A 19224-nucleotide genomic window follows, 5' to 3' on the forward strand; every position below is an offset into this window, starting at 1 on the left:
GGGACGATCTCATCCTTTAGCTCTTAAATTGTTGCTGGCTTATCGACATACACCTTTTCTTTCAAATAACCTCAAAGAAAGAAGTCCAACGGTGTCAAATCATCAGCCAATTGGCATCGCCGCGACGTCGGCCATCAAATTTTTCGCGCAAAAAAGCCATTGTTTCGTTAGCTGTGTGACAAGTGGCACCGTACTGTTGAAACCACATATCGTCCACATCCATATCTTCCAATTCGGACCATAAAAAGTTCGTTATCATCTCACGATAGCGAACGCTATTCACAGCAACTGCCTGAAAGGCAATGATGCCGCCGGCCCATAAACCGCACCAAACAGTCACTCTTCGTGGGTGCATTGGTTTTTCGGCAATCACTCTTGGATTATCATTCGCCCAAATGCGGCAATTCTGCTTATTGACGAATCCACTGAGGTGAAAATGTGCCTCATCACTGAAGATGATTTTCTTCACGGTGTGCGCGATATGCATTTTGATTTGAACCCCCTGTTTTCATAATAAGCCTGAATAACTTTAACGCGTTTTTCGATTGTGTATCTTTCTATGGTTCAAATTGAATTAGTTTGAAATTGAAAAGTGTTAAATTAAAAGCAGTAAAAAACTTGACGTTTAGGTGTAGATTACATTCAATATCGGCCTTTAAAACTTAACCACCCTTTATATTGAGGATCCGTAAGTCGGTCAAAATAAGTGGGATATGAAATTAAACTTTTTCAGATATTTAAAGTTATAAAATAAGTAAAATAAATTGTGTTTTTGAAAATTTTCGACCTAAAATGTGAAAAATATATAGGAAATCGATTTAAAAAAAAAAGTTTAACTAATGTATAAAAATTATTCGTATGAGGATGAAAGTACTAATTTTTTTATTGTATTGCGTAAGTAAGGTTTAACAGAATCATTAGTTGGGTTTCTTAATAAAAATTACTTAGGGAATTAAGTTTGAATTATAAAACTACATACTAATGACATAGGAAGCCGGCCAATGAATAGGTTGGTGCGTGACTACTATTCGGAAATGCATTGGTTTGTATCTCCGTGCATGAAACATCAAAGGATATAAAACAATTTTCTAATAGCGGTCGCGCCTCGGCAGACAATGGAAAACCTCCGAGTGTATTTCTGCCATGGAAAAGCTCCTCATAAAAATATTTGCCGTTCGGAGTCGGCTTGAAACTATAGGTCCCTCCCAACATCAAGACGCACAACACAAATATTTAGGAGGAGTAATAAAGCAGCATAGTCTAATAATCTAATTTGGAACGAACAAATGCAGAGTATAATATCTTAAGAGTATATGGGTCAATGAAGTGCGATGAGTGACATCTTACACAAGCAAGCATAGCATATGTATCAGCGGCTCTCTTAGCACATCCTCTAATGATCTGAATATACGGCTTGCCGCAAAATAATGGTGCAATTTAGATTTTGGACACTCGGCCACAACACTCGGTCTGAGTCCAACTAATCCTGTTCACTATTGTTTGAATGAATCATATTTTAACAGATTATTTATGTAGTACTAAAATTCCAGCTATACGTGAGCGTATTGGCAATATACCTGGTCGGAAAAAAATGCTTACGGTTCTTTACTGATGACTGAAACCTTGACGATAAAGTTGGCTTTGGTGTCTACGTTAAGAAGCCAAGAGTAAGCGTTTCGGGTCATAGCGTACTTCAGGCTGAAATGCTCGCCATTAATGAGGTAGTTGTCTGGTAAGCATGTGACTACCTTTAGAGTTGCCTATATTTATTCTGATAGCCAAGTCTCGCAAGCATCGGGCATCTCTTAAGGAGATGGCAGACTATTTCCGCATCCATTAGATATGGGTATAAGCGCATAGTGACATACCACTTGCCTCCCTCTTCGTATAAAGATTGTAGGTATGCCACTCTCAACCTATAAACTGTGTAGTACAAGTAGCATTGTCACTTCAGCCAAGACGAGATGGGTTGATAGTCTGATATGAAACTCTATGAAAAGAATTTGGCCAAAATGGGACTTCAGGTACTCAAAGGTGCTACTCAATCGGTGAAGGAAGAAGCTCTCTGTGTTGTGTTAGTTGCTTTAATCACAGGCCACTGGTCGATATGCTCAAGATTGAACGTACCTCACTTCGACTCTTACAGAAGCTGCAAGAATGAAGAAGAAGAAGAGTATATAAGACATATCCACCACCGTTACGTGGCATGTCACTAAGTTTAGATACTTTGGCTCATAGTTCCGATAATGATGATAGAATTATACGGACATACAAGTAAATGTTGTCAGCCAGATCACTGGAGTCCCACTTTATTTTTAATTAAAACCACTAATTCTTTTTTTTCTCGTTTGTGTTAACCGCACTAAAATTGTTGTTGGGTACTTTGAAATAATCGACGTGTTAATCAAAAGAGCTGATTTTGTCTTATCGATTTTTGTTATGAAACTGGCTACCGAATAGCAAAATCGTAAAAATTGTGGTTAAGGAATGATAACCATGCGAATGTCATTAAAATGTTAGTGAATTCCACTACAGGGCAGAGATGACACTACGTTTAAATTAGAATTTAATCCGCTTAAGTGGTACAAATCTTATTTATTTACACAATCGGGCAAAAAGTAAGGTTAATTTATTTGTCAAACTTCGCGGGATTAAAATTTCGCTCTAGTTATTTTTTTCATGAGTTGGCAGCACTGTTAATAACATCTTGGCCAAATTTCATGTGAATGTCATTATCAGTAATATATTTACGCTTGTGTTTACCAAACGACCAAGAGTGCATTTTTCGATTTATACAATGTCTGATTTGATTGAGCAGAGAAGTGCCATCAAATTTTGTTTGCGGAATGAAATTTCAGCTGCGGAAACATTTAGCATGTTGCAGAAGGCATTTGGTGATTCGGCCATGTGGCAGATAAATGTTTATAAGTGGTACAAAGACTTCAAAGAGGGTCGAGAACGTGTTGATGACTTGGAGCGCTCCGGACGACCATCGACGTCAACAGATGACCAACACGTCAATAAAGTGAAGGAGTTAGTGCTCAAAAATCGTCGGTTGACTGTTAAAGACCTTACTGATATGATCGGAATATCAGAAGGATCTGTGAAAACCATTTTGAAATACCATTTGGGCCTACGAAAAGTCAAATCTCGTTTGGTACCGAAAACTCTCAATTTTTTGGAAAAAAGTCGTCGCGTTGATGTGTGTGAAGCAATGCTTTCAGACTATCAGGACAAGCTCAAATGCATCATTACGGGAGATGAGACTAGGATTTATGCTTACGACCCTGAAACAAACGACCAATCAAGCGAATATCGTGCTAAAGGCGAGGCCAGACCGAAAAGAACACGTCAAAGTCGTTCAAAAGTAAAGGTCATGATGACAGCTTTTTCGATTTTCGTGGTGTGGTGCACTATGAATTCCTTCCACCTGGCCAAACTGTTAATAAGGAATATTATTTGAGCGTTATGCGTCGGTTACGTAAAGCAATTCGTATAAAAAGACCAGAATTATGGGCCAACAACTCTTGGTTTTTGCATCACGATAATGCACCGTCTCACACTGCACTCGTTCTTCGTGACCATTTCGCCAAAAATTCCACGCATTTCGTTCCGCAACCACCGTATTCGCCTGATTTGGCTCCATGTGACTTCTGGCTATTCCCAAAACTCAAGAGACCACTCCGGGAACGCTTTTCGAGTCGATTGAGGAGATAAAAGCTGAATCAAAGAAGGTGCCGATGGCTATACCGGAAATGGACTATTTGGCATGTTTCGGGGATCGGAAAAATCGAGAGGGGATTATTTTGAAGGGGATGAAATTGATTTACAAGAATAAATAAGATTTTTCATTTTACAACCAAATTCACCTTATTTTGTACCCACAGTACTATTTTTTTATAATTGGCACTTACACCCTTTTTGGATGTTTGGCCGAGCACCTCTTCTTATTTGTGGTGCGCGTCTTGATGTCCTTCCACAAATGACACAAATCTTATCAGAACTTAAATTAGTAAACTTCGAATAATTCAATTAAACTTTGATAGCATTGCTACTCAATGATAAGAATTTAATCCGATCTACATACACGTACAAGTGTATACATAAATTTCCCTTATATCCTTCATGCTATCGATCAGTATTGTGTGATTATTCATGTTCATATCGACTTAATTTCATTAATTGCAGGTACATTGAGGCCACCTGGCTTAATCGGCGGATCAAAGCCGAAAGTTGCTACGCCCGCTGTCGTTTCAAAAATCGAGCAGTACAAACGCGATAATCCGACAATATTTGCGTGGGAAATACGCGAGAGGCTGATATCAGAAGGTGGGTACACAACCAAATGCACGAATACTAACAAATATTTATACACATGTTAATACACATGTTACAACAAATACACACTTACAACAACAACAAAATCGTGTCGGTGGGTGCTCACTGCACAACCAATGACTGAATGATTGCCTACCTGGCTGCCAGCCTGCTACTAAGCCAGCAACTAGTCGATTGACCGAATGCTTCGCGTTTAGCTGCCGGTTGATGCTTTTGCCTCATTAAGTGATGCCGTCAACCCCCCAGAAGAAGAATTGCGACCAAAATGATTGGCCAAACAAATTGCAAATGAATCGCGACTGCAGAAGCACCACACACACGCAAACAACTCATACTCACACACACACACACATGCATATATAGGAGTGCTATAACGCATACGCTTTTGCTGAATTACGCACTCGTCGAGCTGGCCAACGCAATTGTCCATTCGCCCTCGTCTTCTGCATCTCGCTGGTGGTCGAGGCCTTAGCTTCTGATATATTTATGGTCTGTGCGCCACCGCAGCCAAATAAATGCTTCCTTCACATTTCTCTCACATTAAGTACTTAGGACACAAAATGTAATGTATTGTTGCACTCCGCAGATTTATCGATAGTCTAATTTATTAGCATCCGGACGCCATAGCATCGTAATCAGGCGCAGACGCGAATGCGACCGCGAACGCGAACGCAATGCCATCAGCGTAGCGCCGCACTGGACAAAGCGAAATTCTAAATAGCGCGGAAGAAGCTTCAACAAACCGACACGCGTTCGTCTGCGGAAAGAGTGATATGTAAATGCGATTTAACGGGGCTCAACGTGTTCGCCACTGACCTGCTTGCTTTTCGGTTTTACTTTTTCCTACCCTTTTTAATTTTTTCTTTTTTCTCTGCAGCTGTCACAGTCGCGGCCTACATGGCCCAACAACAGCAGTAGTGGCAGCAGCAACATCATGGCTGTAGTGAAAAGATCATCGCAACAAATTACAAAGTCCTCTCCATTAATGCGGTAGTGCACTCTTACCTTTCAATTGCAGTGGTTCTTCGCATGCGTATTCGAACTTGACATTTAGTCAGTCACTGCATTCAAATTGGTTTTGATATCGATCGCTCACATCAAATTGTTGTCTTGTCGTGGACTCTACTTGAGTGTCACACCGCACTACCTAGTATTACTGCTTCCTCTTCTTCTTCTACTTCTTATCCTTATTCTTATAGTCTCCTTCTGTTTGATTGTAATTAAACGAGGTATTGGACTCTGAGTTGCGGCGTGTAGCAGCATACGCATCCGAAATGTCATTGCAACTAAATGCAACAACTACTGTTGCTACTATTCTTACTTCCTGTAAATAAATTGTAGAACTTTTATGCAACATCCAGCTGATTAACAAAAAATTAAGCAGTAAAAATTGTTTGCTTGCGTTGTATTAATCTCATTATTGATTACCTTATGAGCGCCTTAGAGATTTTAACTGAGTCAGTTTGACACAAAACACTAAAAGCTGCGGGTTTTGGATCCATTTAGACAAAATTTACCAAACCTATGTAGCATGTGGAATCGCTACCCGGAGCTGAAAACGGCAGAGAGACGTATCAACATAATGAAGAAACCAGGGCCGAAATACAAGTGTGAGGAACTTGAGATGCTGGCCAACAGGAAAAACGACCGAAAATTTTACCAGAGAGTTCAGCGCCTTACAGAAGGTTTCAAGACCGGGACGATTCCTGTAAGAACAAAAACGGCGATCTGGTACTGACATCCAGAGCGTGCTTGAATTATGGAGGGAACACAAACCTCCTAAATAGTGACAACTACGTATGGTATGTTGGCGGCTGCCGTAGCCGAAGGGGTTGGTGCGTGACTACCATTCGGAATTCACAGAGAGAACGTAGGTTCGAATCTCGGCGTAACTCCAAAATTAAAAAAAAGTTGTTTCTAATAACGGTCGCCCCTCGGCAGTCAATGGCAATCCTCCGAGTGTATTTCTGCCATTAAAAAAAGCTCCTCATAAAAATTTCTGCCGCTCGGAGTCGGCTAGAAACTGTAGGTCCCTCCATTTGTGGAACAACATCAACACATACACCACAAATAGGAGGAGGAGTTCGGCCAAACATCCAAACAGGGTGTAGGCGCCTTGGACCTTATCAGCGAGGCTTTAGGCCTGGACCCAAACGAAAAGATCGTGCGAGCTGCAGAACTTAATCGCTCAGGCACAATTTGCCATTGGCAGCAAAGTCAAAATATTTCTTCGCCTTAAAATTGAGCACACACTCATTCACACCTTTTAAAAGGCTCCACAAGACAAACCTGCTCCTTTTGCGGCTCTACCGACAACACTGTTCTTCATCTTCTGGTCGAATGTGCTAGATTCAAAGAAATTCTATTCGACTATCTTCTTCCTTTTAGCAATAAACCGAAAAACCTGATAGCTGGTGCTGTAATATTATAAGTGTAAGAATTATTAATTAAATAAAATAAAAAATAACTATCCCCAAGAGTGATTTTTTAATAGTGTAGGAAAGTTTTTCAAAAAAAGACACGTAAAATTTAGAAAAACGCATGAAATTTTTATTTAAATCGATAGTACAGACCATATAATTTAATGTTTGAAGATTACTTCATGCAAATGCTGAGCGCGACTGTGCTTCAAATGGTCCATCCTTCTTCTTCTTCTTAGCCTCACAGTCCGTGGTGGACCATAGCTTCATCAACAATTTTTCTCCACTTTATTCTATCCATGGCTACATCTCTCCAGTTGTGTACGTTCATTTGCTTAAGATCTGATTCGACGTCATCTAACCATCGCTTTCGTGGGCGTCCTCTTTTTCTTCCTCCAATTGGTGTTAAAATAAAAGCTTTCCTAGCATTTCGCTCTTTCGGCATGCGCAGTACGTGCCCAATCCATCTAATTCGTTGGGCTTTGATAAAACGTATTATATTTTGTCCTTGAACGATTTCTTCGATTTCATTATTGTAGCGAATGCGGTAGCTGCCATCTATTGTTGCAACCGGACCATATATTTTCCTTATGATACGTCTTTCGAAGCACATCAGCTGATGAATATCATTTGTTTTCAGCGTCCATATTTCTGCACCATATGTAAGGACGGGTCGTATCAGTACTTTGTACATTCTTATTTTCTGTGCTCTGGACAAATCTTTTGATTTAGTTTTATGTTAACGTAGTAGGCGTTATTTGCAGCTTGGATTCTGTCGTTAATAGCTATCGCCGAATCTTTATCTGCTGATAGTTTAAAACCCAAGTATTTAAATTCAGTGATATTTTCGAAAGCAAAGTTGTTAATACTTAGGTCATCGCGTGTCGTGTTGTTGACTGACCGAATCATGTATTTGGTTTTCTCGGTATTTACGTGTAGTCCCAGAACTTTTGCATCTTTATCAATACATTTAAAGACGCGTATAAGAGTGTTTCTATCTTTAGCCATAATAAGAATATCATCAGCGTAGGCACATATCTGAAAATCATTATTAAATAATGTTCCATTCGTGTTTATTTCTTTAACAGTCGTGTGTAGCATTAAATTGAATACTAAACATGACAATGCGTCTCCTTGTTTTACTCCGGATATGATTTCGAATGGGTCTGACAGGCTTCCTTGCACCAGTACTTTACTTGTTGTGTTCGACAATGTACAGAGAATCAAATTAATTAGCTTCAGAGGTATTCCAATTTTCTGAAAGCAGTATTTTATCCGTTTTCTATTTATACTGTCAAATGCCTGTTTGAAGTCAACAAAGAGGCAAAATATATCAATTTTATATTCGTAAAACTTTTCGAATATCTGGTGGACAGTAAAACCTTGATCAATCGTTGAGCGGTTGTTTCTAAAACCACATTGGTAATCGTCTAGGATGTTCTCAGCATAAATATTCAGCCTTTCAAATAGAATGTTTGTAAATACTTTATAACCTGTATTAAGTAAAGATATGCCTCTGTAATTTTGGCATTCAGTTTTATGTCCTTTTTTGTGTATAGGTACTATTATGCTTGATGCCCATCCAGTGGGTATTTCATTTGAATGCCATATTTGGCTTACTAAGATAAATATTTGTTTATGTAGTTCATGTCCGCCATATTTCAGAAGTTCTGCGGGTATTCCATCTTCACCACAGCTTTTATGGTTTTTAAGTTTTCTTATAGCCAATAGTACTTCGTCAAAGCTAGGTTCTTCAACATAGATTTCGGCCGTATGTACTACTTGTTCCTCCTTACTTGTATTATCGTAGTTTTCTTTGTTAAGTAGTTCGTTGAAATATTCTTTCCATCTATCTATTACTTGTTGTTTTTCGCTGATTATGGAACCATCCTTTGCTTTGCATATATTTGTTCGAGGTTGAAATGTTTTAGTCTGTTTTTTGATGTTCTGATACATAGCTCTGACATTTTTGTTTCTAAAATCGCTTTCAATTTGTTCAATTTGCCGCTTCATGTAGGTTTTTTTCTTTTTTCGCATTATTTTCTTAGCTTCTTTTCTTTTATTTACATAATATAATCTATTTGTACGTGTGTTTCTTTCCATATATTTTATTCTAGCTTCCTTTTTCGCATAATTAGCTGCTCTGCATTCCTCATCATACCATTCGTTCATTACTGATCTCTTCTCTCCAATAATATTCTTTGCGGATTTTATGATTGTAGCTTTCAGTTTATTCCATTGATCTTCAATATCTAATTCAGTTGAGTCATTATTTGTGCTATTTTCATTAAATAAAATGTTTTCAATCGCATATTTGTACTTTGCTTTCATATCTTCATTATTTATAAGTTCATCTGTATTCCACTTTAATTTTTTATAGCCTTTGTTGTCATTTACTATTGAAATTCGTTGTCGTAACTTAGCTACCACGAGATAGTGATCTGTGTCGCAGCAAGCGCCTCTATATGATCTCACATCTATGACTGATGTAGCATGTCTTTTGTCAGCAAGTATATGATCGATCTGATTAGCCATATTGCGGCCCGGCATTTTCCAAGTTTGAAGATGAATTCGTTTGTGCTTGAAGGCTGTACTACTGACAACTAACCCGTGGGCACTCGCAAAGCTACACATTCGCATACCATTGTCATTTGTGTGGTTGTGTATAGAGAATTTTCCCGCAACTTTATCGATGATGCCTTCTTCCTTTCCTACTTTTGCATTGTAATCGCCTACAATCAATAAAATGTCGTGTTTGCAAATATTGTTAGTTACGTCACTAAGGTCGTCATAGAATTTATCTTTTATAGCATCAGTGCTATCGTTTGTAGGTGCATATATACTTATAATAGTTAATATATATTTTGAAATTTACCTTGCAATCTTAAATAACATATACGATCGTTCACGGGAGAAAAATTCAATATGCTTTTTCTGGTTTTACTGTCTACATAGAATCCTGTTCCGCGTAAGCCTTGAGTTTCAGAACCACTAAAAAAAAATCGAGTAAGCTTTCTTTCTCACTTCACCATCACCTTTCCACCTTATTTCTTGTAGTGCACAAATATTTGTCCGATATTTCATTAGTTCGTCTGCAATTTCCGCCATTTTTCCAGGTTGCAGCATAGTCAATACATTCCATGTTCCAAGTGTCAAATCATAGTCCTTTAAACGTTGCAGGGGTCGGTATTGATGTCCATTTCTTATCCGAGGCTGTTGTTGATGTGTCGAGACAAGTTTCTTTTTATACTGACATTAGGTTGTCAGCCTAAAGGCCAGTCCCCTTTCAGGGGTGCTCACCTTACGTCTTCCGTTCCTAGAGCATCCACCAAGGTTTGTTCTTTCTTGTAAAAAGATAGCTACTTGATCTCTGCACTAGGTTAACAGTGTCACCACGTGAAGGCGATGTAAGGGGATTGGAAAAAAGAGGTGAAAGGCTTCATTTCTTTCGATCTGCCATCTCGTTGCACATTCTTTCCCTTTGAGACACCAAATGGTCCATCCGCTTAGTCCAATTTTGGCATACTCTTTCCAATGTTTCGGCCGGTATCTCCCATATAAATGCTTTAATGTTGTCTTCCAATGCGTTAATTGAAGCAGTTTTCGACTTAAACTTTCTCATCCTTTAATTAATGCCAAGCTTAACAATTATAACACAAAAGTTTCAGACAAAGAGTTTACACAGTCTAAATTCTCTAGCTCGAGGGGCTCCTTGCATAGTTTTGACAACAAGTGATTGTTAACAAAATTTTATACGGACATATGAGTTTTCTTAGAAATGCTCAACTTATCTAATTGATCAATGTTTTGTGTATTTGTGCATATATTTTAAATTGCATACTCTACGTGAACTTAATTACTCTCCACTTTCGTTTCCAGGTGTTTGTACAAATGCAACCGCACCCTCGGTATCCTCCATCAATCGCATACTACGTAATCGTGCAGCCGAACGTGCCGCAGCCGAATTCGCACGCGCTACCAGTTATGTCTATATGCATCCTACACATCCCAGTTTCCCGACATGGCCATCGGCTATACCACCACCACATCATTTATGGGCGCCTGGAGCGCCCCCCAATGGGGGTGGTGGAAGTGGTAGCGGCAGCGGTCTCCCACATATCTTTCCACCTGGTAGCTTAACATCAACGAATTCAAGTATTTCCTTACCTGCAATATCACCAGGTTCGGGGAGTCATGAAACTTTGGGCTCACCAGATGCGAGTCGAATGATCGGTAAGTGGTAAATTAAATTATTTACTTAAATTGGAAAGTCGATCTCATTCTTACTAATGTTGTATTGTTTTCAGACATTGAAGGCGAGGATTCTGATTCAGATGATAGTGATCAACCGAAATTCCGAAGAAATCGAACCACATTCAGCTCTGAGCAATTGGATGAACTGGAGAAGGAGTTCGAAAAATCACATTACCCATGCGTTAGCACAAGGGAGAAATTAGCAGCGCGCACCGCATTGAGTGAAGCGAGAGTTCAGGTGGGTTGAACTAATAAAAAATAACTGTAGGTCAAACTGGTTATAGAATTCAAAGAACGTCCAATAAGTAGAGGAAATTTCAGAAATGAATTTTCAATAGTTACTAATACAGGCAAATGCATGCTGTGTAAAAGTTATCTGGGACTGACATATCAAATTTTTTCATAAAAAGAACTCTTCTATCGATTTAAAAGAACTTCAAAACAAATTGACGAAAAAGGTTAATTGGCAAATCTCAAACTGGGAGTTATAGAATATCGGGTCAACCACTGTCGTAGTTTCACAAGTTGCACTCGTATGTAGACTCTTTTACTTACTTCAAAACTAGCAAAGAAATTGTTGATTAGTAATTTATTTGTTTATGCTTTATCCAGCAACCACTGTCACTGGTTTCACAGAACGGATGTGTGCATGAAGTTATACTTAAATTTTTTTTTATTTATTTTAGGCTTCGAATAGTAGGCCATTCGTACTTTAGGTAGATAGGTAGGTGAAATGGTTGAAGTGCACCTGGCACTCCTCAAGTAGCACTAAAGCCCCATTTCGATACCATTAGGAGGCCGCCAACAGGCAGATATCTACAGCCAGCCATAGCTGTTGATATAATGGAGAAGATTGATTGGATTTAGGTTGGCGCACTGCCCCAAGCTGTCGAAGAAAAGAACTAACAGTGACCTTAGTCTTTTAGTTGCCAAACTGGGGCATTTACAGAGAAAATGCTCTACTGTCTCCTTCTCTGAAAGGTTCCCACAGCTTCTGCATTGGTGGTTAAATGATAACCCTAGCTGTTCCACGTGTGTGCCGATCGTTCTGTTACCGGTAAATACAGCTACAAGTTTGGAAATTGAATGGCGAGGAGTCCAAAGGACTTTCTGAGTCCCGTATATCGTATTGGGGCTGAAGGGTTTTCGAAATAGCACGTGAAGAAATGGAGTTCCACCTTTTCTGTGCAGTTCTCCTTTAACAACTGTCAAGGGGATGCTGATGACCGGGTATGAGGTCTCTGAGGTCCCCTTCCTGGCAAGCTCATCAGCAATTTTATTTCCCTCTATGTTCCTATGTCCTGGAACCCAGATCAAAGAAATGTTACCTGCACACCCAAGAGATTTGATCTCTTCTTTACAGGAGTTTCTAATTTCGTTCTGCACCATGGCGTCGTCAGAGCCTTAATCGCGGCTTGCCTATCGCAGAAAATGTTAATATCTCCCGTGCTCCACCATTCCTTAAGCATTTTGCGTGCCTGCAAGATCGCAAAGACTTCTGCTTGAAAAACACTAGCAGTGCTCGGCAGTTTAAAAGAGTTAGATAAATTGGCTGATTTAGAGAAAACCCCTGTTCCGACTCCCGATTCCATCTTGAAACCGTCAGTGAAGACAGAGGTGCAAGCTTCGGTGCAGATTTTAACCTCGATTCAATCCTGGAAAGATTGCTCTAGCACGACTCTCAAACTCTAGTTTGCGGATAGAGAGATCTGTTCGAAGTTCGGAGAAATACGGTGTTTACTGCCCGAAAATGCTACCAAGTCCTTTGCTTCCAGAGGCCAACCTCCTTTAACCTGATTGCACTTTGAGCAGCGATGGAAATGTCGATGGGAAGTAAGTGCAAAAAGACATTCAGGGCAGCACTGGGGCAAGTTTTACATGCTCCGGTGATGACAATGTATACAGTCCTTTGCATCCTCCCCAGTTTAGTGATATTATAGCCCTTCCGAAGAGCTTCCCACCAAACCAGGCATCCATACGTTAAAATTGGCAAAATCACTGCATTGTACATCCACATTACGACCTGTGGCTTGAGTATTCGTACTTTAAAAATCATATATTTATTTTGCTCTCATTAGGTCAAACTTTATTATACATCAACTTTATTATAGTCAACAAATTAACTCACAAAAAACATCCATATCTTCTAATCTGCACTATTTGTGCATACTTTGATCAGTACTACGAATGGAGATTCGACGCGATTGGAAGAAACGAATCCATTTAAGCTTGAAAGAGGCCCTGAACACCAGGGTATATCGTTATATATTCGCCTGTCTGATAGAAGCGACCTGAACGAATAGCTATTTCGAAGAAGCGGGATGAACTGGATGGGAATTGCGTTCCTCCATTGTAATGTGTGCTAAGATTCTCAGCCAGGAAATCTATATTTTCATTGAAGGCCTGAAAAAACATCGCTGATTCCAAAAGCCGCTTTCAAATAACATCCGATATCTTAACGATATGGCCGAGATATTTCATATACATACATATGTATATATCTCGATTCCAAGTCAACGCGACTTAGAGAGTAACAACACAAGCGAGGGGCTTAGCTAATACTTACATCAGTGATATCAGTGATAGCTGGTGTATGCTTTTACCAGCCAGCAACCTGCTAATTATTGAAAATGTCTAGAATTGCGGACCAAAGGTTGTTTGAGGAAATGCTTGAAATACAAAATTCTTACTCACTCTCAGTCCGCGCTGGACAATATTTGATTGACTTACATGCAACCAGATTTAGCGTTCTTTGGAATAATTTCTATAGAATGTGACGCGAAGCGGTGTAAGAGGAGATTAACACCATATCTACTAGGGCGCAACAAAATCAGGGTTGAGGTTCAAGAACTTCATAGGCTATTCAAAGATGCTAGCCGATATAAGCTTCACGAGCATTGGGTCACAAAGGGCTAGGAGCTTAAGTGCGTATACCGTCATAAGGAAGCAAATACTTTACACTAATATTTGTCATTGCATATGAAAGAGTGGAACAAAACTAGTTCTTGCTCATTGACATATACCCACGACTGAATCTATCATTCAGTATAATTTCTTATTAAAATTTCTTAAAAATGTGTTAAACGGTGTAAAAAAAGAAAAAAAGATCGAGGAAGAAACTACCGAGCGTAGGAAAAAATAATCTTCTTGATATTGTAAGTCAGCATAAGGGCACAAAAGACCATGAGGTTGAAGTGCAAACCTCAGAAAGAATCTGATCTAAGTCAGCATAAGGCCACAATAGCCCTGTAGGAAAAGTAAAAGTTGTGAACTAAAATACTACCTGTTCACTTTTCAGCTCAACTAGTTCGTGTTGCACCTTTTTTCCATTGTAACAGTTGCTATTTTCAATACAGCGATGCCTTACGAAGTGTCAACTGTCGGGCTATACATCAGAAAAATATCAGTTAAAATACCAACTCATTCTAACCAAAACAAAAAAAATATTTTCCGAAATAACCAGTTTCAGACTAGTTAAGATCAAAAAACCCATTCCATTCGATTTCAACATTTTAAAATATTCTATTTCATATTAAAAATGTTTCGTTTTTCTTAAAATTAAATAAAACTTCCACCAGATACAGTAACTGATTACACATTCTAAAATTGGTTCAAACGACAAGTAAGTCTTAAAAACAATTAAACCAAATTCTTTACGAAACACAATAAAGAAATAAAATTTTAGGTAATATATTAATTTTAGGAACATAAATAAAATTAATGCTAGTAAAATTTCGAACTAATATTTTACATGCCCGTGCCCGGTTGCTGCGAGGATATTTCTGTGATGACTTTTTTTTTGCAAAAACCGTTTTTTTTATATTGAAATGTTTTCCTTAAATGCATTTCTGGTTCATCGGCACTGGTAAAGCTTAGCTTAAAATATATAGATATTTAAATTTAGTTTGGCATTATGTAAAAATTCATAATACCCAAAAAACCGCATAGAAATTTCTGTTGCTCGAGGCTCTTTTTCCGTGTGTACCGTCTATGTTATACTCCATTATTATATCGATGCTCAGCACGTTTATAAGACTTTTGTTGATAAAATGCTGAGGCAGACTCCTTATTGCAGAAATCTGCCAATGATAAACTTAATCCTTAACACTCTGTTTTGGTTTTGTGATCGAAGATGACACCAACATAGTACGGTTTTCCGGCATCACGCTTTCATTAGGTATTTTGTTGAGTTTAGACGAAACAAGATTTAATCGACCCTTCGGTATCGGAGCTTGGCCATACACCCAAAAAGGGTGGAGGCGCCAATTATACATACCAGGTGGAGTTCAAAATAAACAAGACTAGCGGGATACAATTTTTTTTTTATGGCGAAATCTTTTTAATAAATTACTGCTTTAGAAGTTACATCTCTTGCTGACTTCCAGTGAAAGATTGGTGACATTGGGTTCAGTGGAAGCAAAGTTATTGCGTTTAAAGTGTCAGTATGTTTGTGTCATCGGTACAAAAATGAGTTTCGAGCAAAGAGCTAATATCAAATTTTATTTTAAAATCGGTAAAATATTTACCGAAACATTTGAATTGATGAAAAAAGTTTATGGCGATGATTGTCTATCTCGTGCCAGAATTCATGAGTGGTTTATACGTTTCAGAGATGATTGTGAAGACATAAATGACAATAAACAAACGGGCCGCCCAAAATCAGTAATCACCGAAAACTCCATCGAAATTGTTCGTAAATTTATCAAAAATTAACCGAAATCGTCGTTGAAATTCATGGAGTCTGAGTTGAATATCTCCAAAACATCGGTTTATCGCATTTTAACTGATCGTTTGCGCTTACGAAAGGTCTGTGCACGTTTCATTTCGCACAAGTTAACTGAGGACCAAAAATTACTCAGAATTCAACATTCGAAAGACCTCATTAAAAAGAAGAGAAAAAACGTAAACTTCCTTTACAATATTGTAACTGGTGATGAAACGTGGTGTTTCCAACTTGAACCTAAAACTAAGCGTCAAAGTGCCAAATGGAATATCCCAGACGAGTCACCATCCAAAAAATCGCGTTTGGAGAAATCAAAAATCAAGTCGATGCTCATTTATTTTTTACGTCTCCAAGGGAATTGTCCATAAGAAGTTCGTGCCAATGGGCCAAGCCTACGGGTAATTTTCTATCTTGGCGTTTTGAAGCATTTGTTGCATCGCATTCGTCGAATTCGACATGAATACCGCGAAGGAGGAAGCTGGCGCTTATTGCGCCATCTCATCGCTCAACTCTTGTAACTGATTTTGTGACTAGAAAGCGCATTTTAACCTTCAATCACTCACCGTCTGGCGAATACGGTTTATTTGGGTTTGTTTATTTTGGACTTCACCTTGTATGTATCTACATACATATAAATAATCCTCTAATCATCGCGATGCATTGGTGCGTTGATAGACGAGCCTTAAATTTTCAAACTTTGTTGTCAAAAAAGAATCAACTAATTTGCAGACAAGTTAATAATTTTACTTCTGGTACTATCAATGACGAACTGGTATGATTTCTTCTATTAAATAACAGTGTCTGTTAGAAGGTCGCCGTAGCCGAATGGGTTGGTGTGTGACTACCATTCGGAATTCACAGAGAGAACGTAGGTTCGAATCTCGGTGAAACAAAAATTAAGAAAAAAATTGTTCTAATAGCGGTCGCCTCTCGGCAGGCAATGGCAAACCTCCGAGTGTATTTCTGCTATGAAAAAGCACCTCATAAAAATATCTGCCGTTCGGAGTCGGCTTGAAACTGTAGGTCTCTCCATTTGTGGAACAACATCAAGACGCACACCAGAAATAGGAGGAGGAGCTCGGCCAAACACCCAGGAAGGGTGTATAATATATATATATCTATTAGGAGGGAAAGTGATCTTAAATCAGGCAACTCTGTCATGCTCGTGAGCGTCTCTTTATCCTCAAGCAAACTCCGGGTCAGGTCGCTCTACAACGCCCTAGACAAAAATAGGTGGACCACGAAGCCCACTTGTGAGGTAACTAGACAGATCAGGTCGTGAATGGAAACAGAACCAGGTCTCTTATCAGTTAAGGCCAACGTTCCATTAGTACAGCAGTTGGTATTAGCACTGCCTAATGGGAAAACATGGTAAGCGTGCGTAGGTTTGAATAAATTTCTCTTTAATGGAAGTGGATTGTTTTCACCACATTGATAATTAGATACTGAAACCCGAGCCCAAACAAGGGGTATCAAGCCCTCCAAGGAGGGCGGCAGCCACCGTAACCTGACGTAACATAAGTTAATCATTATTGAGAAAATAGTGTACCTTACCTTTTGTCATATTACTTATCATATTTGTCAAATCTCATATACAGGGAATATTTCCAGCTCATTTTCAAATGCTCACCTCCCCAATATTCCAATATACATTACTCCATCTGCTCTCTCTTAAAAACACCTTCCCATTCAAATTCCTGCCCACCCGTGTTAAATATTTCCTTGACCATTTTACCAACTAACAGATTGTATTCTTCGTATTGATCAAAATTAGGTTTGGTTTTCCAACAGACGAGCGAAATGGCGTCGACATCAGCGAGTCAGTCAGCTGAAGCAGCGGCGTTCCAGCTCGCCACAGTCCACCGCCGCGATGCAGCGTCCACATTCACCAGCCAATCCGCAGCGCCAATCATTGCTATTGGAAGCAGACAAATACGATTTGGCGACGATGGCAAGACATTGCTTCAACAACAACACCAACAAATCGAATACAACAAACGCTTACTACCCAACACTGAGCACCCTGTCAATGAACAGTGCAAATCACTCGCATTCGCCAAGCACGCCAGACTACACTCGCAAAGTGGCGAACGCTATTGCCCCTACAGCAAGTCAGGAAGGAGGCCAAGCGACGGCACAGACAACAGCAATAACACAATGTCCATCCCCATACGCCCACAGCACAGCGCTATTGAACATGAGTACTTATATTCAGCATCACCCCCAGTACCACCAACAACATCAGCACCAGCAGCAGCTCCAACATCAGCCACAAACAATACGCCCCACAAGCGATTCAACGGAAACAAAGGCGACTCTTCCTCTGCTTGCCCACACCACCATGCCGGTGGTATTTCCATCGCACACAGCATCAGTTCCATTATTAATGGGCGGTGAGCATAGCGCTTTTCGCTCAATGGTGGTGAATCCGACGCTGTCAGAGGCAATGCTAGCGCTCAACTTCACACGTCAATATGTCGCCGCAACACAACAGTCAAAGTTACTTACCAGCAATGGCACTGAAGGCAGTGCCGATTCGCCAGCATCGCATTCAACAACACAATCGCCAATAGACTCGATGCACTCACAACAATCAGAGGAGGAAATAAATGTGGTGCAGGATGTGAATGCGACAAAGAGCAAGGTATGAAAGTGTAGTGAAATGAGCGCGGGAGGTAAACCAAATGCGGCGCAGGATTCCCAAGTCTGATTAAAGCAATTCTACCCAAATAAAGAGAGTTATGTATGTGCGCCTGTTTGCGCAAACATCCTGGCATTTCTGGATGCACCTATATAAGTGCATACATATATATGTATGTGGAATGTAATGTAATGTGGAATGTAATTTTATGTAATATAACTTTGAAATTAGCGAACTGCAATCGAGCCACTCTCTATGTATGATTTATTATAATATATTTTGTGTTAATTTTCTCAAATTTATTGTATTTAATTAACTTAGTGCAATTTACTGTAACTTGAAAACGAACCAACTAAACTCCGCAATATAGTTTAAAATGAAACATGAAAATAAATGTTGTCGACGCAGTTTATCATTTGAAAGAAGAAGTTAGAAAATTAGAAAAACAGGTAAGAAAGTCTATGTTAAGAAAATCAATGGCATTAAATTAGCTCAGCAACCAGGCAAATTTCAAAAAAAGGTTCCCAAAATAAATGGTAAATACTCGTGTGATGAATTCAAGGTGGCCAACATAAAAGTATACTACATAAATTTACGCTGCAATTTTAGATCAAATCCTACTCAGATAACTGAACACTTATTATCTTCGTGATGAACAAATCCGAGTTTTGCCGATTGATTATTCAAACATCTCGATGGTTCTCGATGCTTTCTCTCACAGACGAATTGCCAGCCGCGAATAGTCGTGCATAAGTTTAAGTGTCATATTAGCTAACAATTAAAACAGTCGACTAAAATATCTCGGACTCGCTTCTGGCCAGCGATTTTATCAAAACATCTCGATCGTT

General features: G+C 39.2%; 1 protein-coding gene across 2 annotated transcripts in view; it reads left to right on the plus strand.

Annotated features, from left to right (window-relative positions):
• LOC128860456 (paired box protein Pax-3-like) overlaps positions 1–18752 on the plus strand; it is a 60970-nt gene extending 42218 nt beyond the window's left edge. The window contains exons 3-6 of one of the 2 annotated variants that reach the window (XM_054097995.1): positions 4189–4329; positions 10638–10991; positions 11066–11250; positions 17510–18752. In XM_054097995.1, the coding sequence (XP_053953970.1) occupies positions 4189–4329; positions 10638–10991; positions 11066–11250; positions 17510–18385 (1556 nt within the window). In that variant the 3' untranslated portion in view covers positions 18386–18752. The remainder of the gene's footprint in view (positions 1–4188; positions 4330–10637; positions 10992–11065; positions 11251–17509) is intronic. The other variant, XM_054097996.1, reaches the window with a different exon arrangement.
• Positions 18753–19224: the final 472 nt, after the last annotated feature.

Source organism: Anastrepha ludens, chromosome 4 (genome assembly GCF_028408465.1).
Source record: "Anastrepha ludens isolate Willacy chromosome 4, idAnaLude1.1, whole genome shotgun sequence".
Classification (NCBI taxonomy): domain Eukaryota; kingdom Metazoa; phylum Arthropoda; class Insecta; order Diptera; family Tephritidae; genus Anastrepha; species Anastrepha ludens.